We start from the raw sequence: 7,107 nt of genomic DNA on the forward strand, positions 1-7,107 counted from the left end.
AAGTAGTAACTGCCAACAACCTCACTTGATTAACGCAATTTATAAAATATTTTTTTTAAAAAAAAAACTTTAAATTTAATTACTTTTTATAAAAAATACTTAAATTTAAATAATAATATCAATTAAAAAATTTACCATAAAAAACATTGTTTGTAAAATGAAACTCTAATTATAACCTGAATAAAAATAAGAAAGAAGCATTGAATATGATATTTTACTCAATAATACACAAAAAAGTAAACATTGAAGCTGTTAATTGACATCAATTTTCTTCTTGTTCTTAAACATTTTTAAGATTTTTTAAATTCCTTGTATGATTTATATGATACTGAGTTCTTACACAAATTTTCAAACTAGAGAATCACAATGCAAAACAAGTTAAAACAATTTTAATTATATTTTTTCTCAATAAATCTTTACACGTTGTTATTTTAATTACTTTATATATTGATTATTTGAAAGAAAAATTACAAATATGGAAAGTGACTTCAAATGGTGTTTAGAAGAAATTTTCAGAATTTGAAGTAGTTGAAACCTACTTAATTTATAACATTTTAAACTTGAATTTGACATTGAAGATGCATTTTCAAAGATTTTACCAAAGGTCAACATTTTAAAAATTCATTAAATTTTTTAACTACCAATGGAATTGATAGAATTCTAGAACCACAATTTCATCCATAAAAAATCTAACACTTTAAAGTGGGTCCCAGATGACTGCATGAATTCTTAAGAGTTAAGAAGAGACATCGATGTGGGACCCACACGTTTGTCTTAGGTTGTGGCAAGTTCCAACTTGGAAGGAAGATGACAACACCAACACAAAACTTTCTTCTTTTCCCTCCACAAATGTCTTATCTTTCCTTCGTTACCAATTTATTAATCCCTTTCACCCTTTATCTTCCTCTCTCTCTCATTTCTGCGTTATATAAAGTATAAACCTCAAAAGGGGTCTCTAATTAAACTCCAATTCAAATTCCCACAATCCCACTTCATTTCCTGCACCTTCATTCCAAGGTACGTTTCTTTTTCCACCATTTGACTTTTTCTACAATGTACAATCTGTCTTTTTGGTTTGGGATGTCAAACATGTTTGTGGATATTGTTGGATATGTGATATGAAATTCTGAGTCATATGATCAAATGGGTGGCGCTGAATTTGACTTGTGAGTTATTGTATTAATTATATTGGTATCTCTCCTCGTGCTATATAATGTCAGCACAATCATGATTTGTTTCGTATCAGAATCAGAAGCATAATCTTGGTGTGATAGGTTTTGGGTGTTTCGATTTCAACCTCTTGGGTTGATGAAATGATGCATCGGTTTTCATTGGTGATTCTTGTGTTGACAATATGTGGCGTGAGATGCAGAATGGCGAAAGCAGAAGAGAATGTGTACACGCTGGCTTCGGTGAGGGAGGATTTGATTAGGCAAGAGGATACCATCATTTATGGTCTCATTGAGAGAGCTAAGTTTCCTTCCAATTCTCACACTTATGATGAGAAGTATGCTCAAATCCCTGGCTTTTCTGGCTCATTGGTGGAGTTTGTTGTTAAAAATACAGAGGATGTTCAAGCTAAGGTACTATTTGCTGCTATTCCCTTATTCTTAGCTTGTTTGTTTTGTTGTCTTGTTTTGTGTTGGGTTGTCAGTCGTTATAATGGTATTGTGGCAGTGATTGTGCCTCTGAATGGATGGCACGTGCTTTTCTTTCAATGAATTTGGCATATTCTTTTTTCTTGAGATTGTAAGAGTTTGCAAATGGATGTTAAAAGGCATCATTAAAATATGTTGCGATAGCGCCTAAATAAGTGGTTGAAGAGTAGCTTTCCAGCCCGACAATGACATCAAAGTGTTTGATAATTGGTTCAGAAATCAGTATTTGGAAGCTATAACTATTAGCTTCTAAATAAACATAAAAAAAAAAAAAAAAAAAAATCACATCTTAGATGTGGAACCGTATAACCAAGCATAAGAATTTAGCATCAAGATAGAGAGTTAAAGACTCATGTTGAACATTACTTAGAACACCAAAATTCTCAGACAAAACATTCCTAGTAGCATGCTATTTCAAGATGAGAGCCATCTTTAGAATTTTCTGCTTCTGTTATGAGTTATTATGACCATCATAAGTGTAATAAATCTCTGCTAGTCATCAGCATGAGTTGTTCTTATTTTTTGTATTCTGTTATTTGAATTTGAAAGAATGTTAGGTCTAAAATAATAGAGTGAATTGCAGGCTGGAAGATACACAAACCCTGAAGAAAATCCCTTCTTCCCTGAAAATTTACCACCAACAAGTGTGCCATCTTATCCCTTCTCACAGGTAATTCAGTCATGTGATACCATTTTCCAATTTTCATAATTCATGAAATTTGAATGATAAAGGGTCTATCCGTTAACTTAATTCCATCTTTAGTTTTTGCATCCTGGAGCTGCTTCAATTAACATAAACAAGTCCGTCTGGAAAATGTATTTGCGAGATTTACTTCCATTGCTTGCTACTTCGGGTGATGATGGCAACTATGCGCAAACTGCTGCTGCTGATCTTTCATTACTGCAGGTAATATTCGCTCTTATGCTCTTTAGGAGCATGTTTATGAATGAATTCATGCAGAACAATCTTTACAGTTTAACTATTGTGGAAGGCAATCTCAACTCAACTATTGTTTCGTGCATGTACTTTGACCATGTTTAGATAACATGTTTGTTATCGGTGACAAAAGCTACAAAGGGTAGATTATGTGTCTTTTCCTGATTTGGACGTGAAAACAGAAAGAAACATGCATTAGAAACACAGATGCAATCACACAACTATACAAAAAAACAGTTTTTAGAAAAGTTAAATGAAATTGTTTCTGCAAAGTTATATTACACAAGTTCATTTTAATTTACAAGTGCTCATTAACAAGTTTATCCAAACATAGCCCTTCTCTAACTTAAGAATTTGCTAGTGTCCTAACTGAGTAATGAATCTGACAGTTCATTCTATAAAATATTTGCAGGCTATCTCAAGAAGGATTCACTATGGAAAGTTTGTGGCTGAGGTGAAATTCAGGGATGCTCCTCAAGACTATGAGCCTTTAATTCGAGCAAAGGTATATATATGGTTGGCTTGGCTTGGCTCATTTAGTTCCATGATTTCCATCATTCATGTATCTATTTTATGGTAATTTTATAATTTGGGTTTTGGCCTACTGAATTCCACAAAACTGCATAACAAGGGTTGTTTTCCATTTGGTTATACTAATTATCAATGTGAAAACTTGAACACACCCCTTATACCACTGAGTGTTAATTTTTTCAGGATAGAGAAGGTTTGATGAAATTGTTGACATTTGCGAGCGTTGAAGAGACAGTGAGGAAGAGGGTTGAAAAGAAGGCCACAGTGTTTGGTCAGGAAGTAGGTCTTGACAGTGATAATGATGGCAAAGGAAAAAGTAAGTTTGATCCAACGGTGGCTTCTCGTTTGTACAAAAATTGGGTGATACCTCTCACCAAAGAGGTTCAGGTTGAGTACCTCTTGCGCCGTGTAGACTGAAGGCATTTGAATCCAGTTAGAGTTTAGAAGAACAAAAGATTAATATGGTATTGTTCCATTGATTAAGTAAGCTCTTAATTAAGTGATCCTTTGTTACCAATTTCATGCAACTCTTGATTCAGAAAGAAATGTTATTTCAGTTTAGCACTTTCCATATGACTGACAGAAAGTTATTAGAAATCATGAGTTTTGATTGATTACAATTGTGTTTAGAGATGAAGATAAGTTATAGGCTCTGTGACTCGCTAGTTGTAAACTAGAGCATACTTTTTGAAGAAGTAAATTAGGCTTAGACTTTCATGAAAGCCTATTTGGTTAAAAACTCACGTCTTTCTTAGGTTATTTAAATAATCTTTTAAGCCTAACAGGTCAACCTATTTAAGTGTTTCTATTATTATATTAAATTTATTATAATACTTGAAATTATTAAACATTTATTAAGTAATACAATTGTTGACTTGAGAAAATATATTTTCAAAACTAGAATATCAACCCGTTTTTTGGTCTTTTTTACCATGGTTATTAGAACACTTCAATGCATAATATAATTAAAGCTTGAAATTGAGTTGTGTGCATGATAGCATGTTTTTCACGATATACAGTATTCGTCTTAACTTGTAAAAGTTATTTAAAAAAAAAAATAAATGAATGAATTAAATCATGTTAATGTCATTTTAGGTGAATAAAGTTGGACTCGCAGAAATAAAAATGGTCGGGTTGAACCCACCCACCCAAAAGTTGTCATTTGTCGAAATTCAATAAAAGAATTTAATATGATCAAATTTAGTGAAAAAATTGTACAAAACCATATTCCATTATAAAAATAATTATTAAAATCATATATAATTTTTCTACCAAAACTCTAATGTATTTATTTTATTTATTTAAAACTAAAATAAAAGTGAATTAATTATTTTTAAATATAAAATTTAAGATAATAAATTTAGATTAAACGGTTGATCTTCGGAAACATTTAATTTTATTTCCTTTTTTGGATAATGTAACGAGAGGATTAATTTTATGAACATAAGGAGAATCAAAGAAACTTTATGCTTATAATGCGCAAATGACATGTTGAGACAAAGAGGGCGAAGACCCACATGGCTTCTTACAGTTTTCCAAAAGAAAGTATAATCATTAAAGGAAATGGAAAAGGTGTAGTTAAAAATCATCAGGTATGGTGCAGTCCAACAACCAATTATTCTTTAAATATTCAACCTATTTTACTTCCATGACCATCACTATAAGCAAGTACCATTTGTAGTCATCCAGAATTTTTTTTATTGCCATCTTACTACAGTACAAAGAACCACTAAACATTTGTAGCTCGATTCATCGCCTTTTAATAATGAATCCTAACTGTAATGGAAATCTCTTTCAATGTTGAGCTGGTTTAGTGTACCAAACATGTTTGTTGAGAGAAAAAAACAAAGAGATCACTATAAGACTTTCCTCCTTTTTCTTCCCGGGACATTCTGTGAAGGAAAAGAACTCAATGTGTAGTTTTCTAAAAATAGATAATTACAGTCAACATGTGTTGTTTTCTACAACTATAATTACCAAACAAAAAAAAAAGTCAAAAAGTGAGACATCTATTAGAAAAAGCATCCGTTGCCAACGTGAACAATCAGTTTAAATTAAAAAATTATTCAACTTTGGTGCAGAATATTTATGCCAAATTTGACAAAAATCATTTTAGAATAAATTAAAAAATGCTGACTGAAATAAATTAAGAAGGGTTCATAATAAATCATTTTTATAAACTTGATAAAAAAAAAAAAAATCTTCCAATGTACGCTTTAAAAAAACAAGCACTTTGAGATGTTCACTCAAACAAGTTCCAGACAGTTGACATTGTCTTCCCTGCCATTGGTCATGGCTAGTTTTAAACTGGTATAGTTCCATTGTATGACCGAACCCCCTGATTAAGGTTTTCATACAGCTGGGATTTCAATAAAACTGAAATGGGAGTCAAACAACGAAAGAAGCATATACGATCCTTTCACTTATATTATGGAGCCAACATTTGACTACACATCCAAGGACAATGATATTTCGAACATTGGGAAGTTCATCAGACAAGAACCGTTGATGGCCAAAATTTGGTCGAAGCAGATGGTGCATTTGTCGACTGCATCAACGCCTCTTCGTCCGGAATTGTTTATAAACTAATCTACAGTAGATAGATAAATCACTGCTGACGTACGAAATGATGTAAAAATCAATTTAAAAATGCATATAATCTTAAAAAAGATGTTTACACGCCTCCTACAGTTAGCATTAAGCGTGCATATATAAAATTTTCATCCTCCTAGTGACCACTTCCATTTAGGGATACTAACAAGTTGACAATTCCACAGGAGAGACTGTTAGGAGTACCCACTTCAAGTAGGATGAACATCTACTTGATGTGATGCTTAAGTCCTAAATTCTCCTGCTCGATGGACTAAACAATTGACTTTCGGATTAGATTTTCCTCTTTGCTTAAGACAACAATTAGTGTGGGTTCCACATTTTTATACCAATACAACAAACATATGTTAAATATTTCCAATGAAGCTTAAGCACAAAAATAATTTATTTGCATTACCCTTACCTTGCTAGTGAGGTGCATTGCTAAGAGGTATGGTAGTTTCACATGTAAGGTTCTCTCAAAGCCGTCGGCAGCACTAGTTCAGACTCTAATGGAGAGAAATAGTAATCAACCACGTCCTCTGATATTTCTTTTAAACTAGGTGGATCCCACTGCAATTTTGGAATGAAATGCTTCACATAAGTTCCCACAAAAGGTATTTAACATACGCTTAAGACAAAATAGTTATACCTTTGGTGCAAAATCTTTATCAACCATTCTTGCTCGAACACCCTGCATAAAGAATGAGTAAAGTAAAATAAAAAATAAAATAAAATTGTTTACAGAAAAGAGACGGAGATATCATTACCTCAAAGAAATCGGACGAGACATTCTTAGAAATTCCACGTATGGACATACGGTACTCACGTACGAGACATTTATCGAGAGTCTCAAATCTACCTTCACGTATCTAGATTAAGTAGAGAAGAAAGTAAATGCAGAAGACAAAGACCTTGAAAGGGAAATAAGCATGCAAGGGAAATGAAAACTCACAGATCGTAAGATAACTTTTAAACTCAATGGGGAGGCTTCTCTTATTCTCCTTAGAGTAGTCGAGCACCAACTGTCATAAGACTCGACAGCCTCTTTCTCCTGGCGAATAACATTCCATTTCGAAAAGGTAAAGCAAACTATCAAAAAGCAATGCCATTAACCACCAGATGATGGAAAACATTAACAAATTCATCACCTCGCCTACTTTTCTGCCTGTTGTTTTAAATTACTTTTGGGTTAAGGAAGCCCCATTCCTCCTTTCTGAAAAAGTTTGTATAAGGTTCCTTTTTCCAAAATCACTATTTTGAGGACAGGGAAGGGGTAGAAGATAAAAGCAGATACTGTTAGGTTCTCTTAATCAAGAACCTAAGATAACACCAGAAACGCACACTAAAACAATCACCTCTAAACTGTATAACCTCACTTTATTGCAAAGG

General features: G+C 32.8%; 2 protein-coding genes across 7 annotated transcripts in view; one reads left to right on the forward strand and one right to left on the reverse strand.

Moving 5' to 3' along the window:
• Positions 1-856: 856 nt before the first annotated feature.
• LOC106763835 (chorismate mutase 2) lies at positions 857-3,695 on the forward strand. 3 transcript variants are annotated; one of them, XM_014647991.2, is made up of 6 exons: positions 857-1,017; positions 1,275-1,583; positions 2,242-2,328; positions 2,422-2,565; positions 3,008-3,100; positions 3,310-3,695. In XM_014647991.2, the coding sequence occupies exons 2-6, from the start codon at positions 1,314-1,316 to the stop codon at positions 3,541-3,543; spliced, it is 828 nt and encodes a 275-aa protein (XP_014503477.1). In that variant the 5' UTR covers positions 857-1,017; positions 1,275-1,313; the 3' UTR covers positions 3,544-3,695. The 3 variants fall into 3 exon arrangements, with proteins under 3 accessions (XP_014503477.1, XP_014503478.1, XP_022638198.1); XM_014647992.2 differs by having other exon boundaries at positions 860-1,017; positions 1,373-1,583; XM_022782477.1 differs by lacking the exon at positions 857-1,017 and having other exon boundaries at positions 1,250-1,583.
• LOC106762900 (3-hydroxyisobutyryl-CoA hydrolase-like protein 2, mitochondrial) overlaps positions 2,625-7,107 on the reverse strand; it is a 19,885-nt gene continuing 15,402 nt past the window's right edge. Inside the window, exons 11-15 of one of the 4 annotated variants that reach the window (XM_022782476.1) lie at positions 6,671-6,769; positions 6,486-6,587; positions 6,368-6,409; positions 6,140-6,288; positions 2,625-2,756 (exon numbers count right to left, since the gene is read on the reverse strand). In XM_022782476.1, coding sequence (XP_022638197.1) covers positions 6,178-6,288; positions 6,368-6,409; positions 6,486-6,587; positions 6,671-6,769 — 354 coding nt within the window. In that variant the 3' untranslated portion in view covers positions 2,625-2,756; positions 6,140-6,177. Of the gene's footprint in view, positions 2,757-4,608; positions 5,019-5,280; positions 5,717-6,139; positions 6,289-6,367; positions 6,410-6,485; positions 6,588-6,670; positions 6,770-7,107 lie in introns of those variants that run through there. The other 3 variants (XM_014647019.2, XM_014647020.2, XM_014647018.2) reach the window with 3 other exon arrangements.

The sequence above is a fragment of the Vigna radiata genome, chromosome 6 (assembly GCF_000741045.1).
Source record: "Vigna radiata var. radiata cultivar VC1973A chromosome 6, Vradiata_ver6, whole genome shotgun sequence".
Lineage (NCBI taxonomy): Eukaryota > Viridiplantae > Streptophyta > Magnoliopsida > Fabales > Fabaceae > Vigna > Vigna radiata.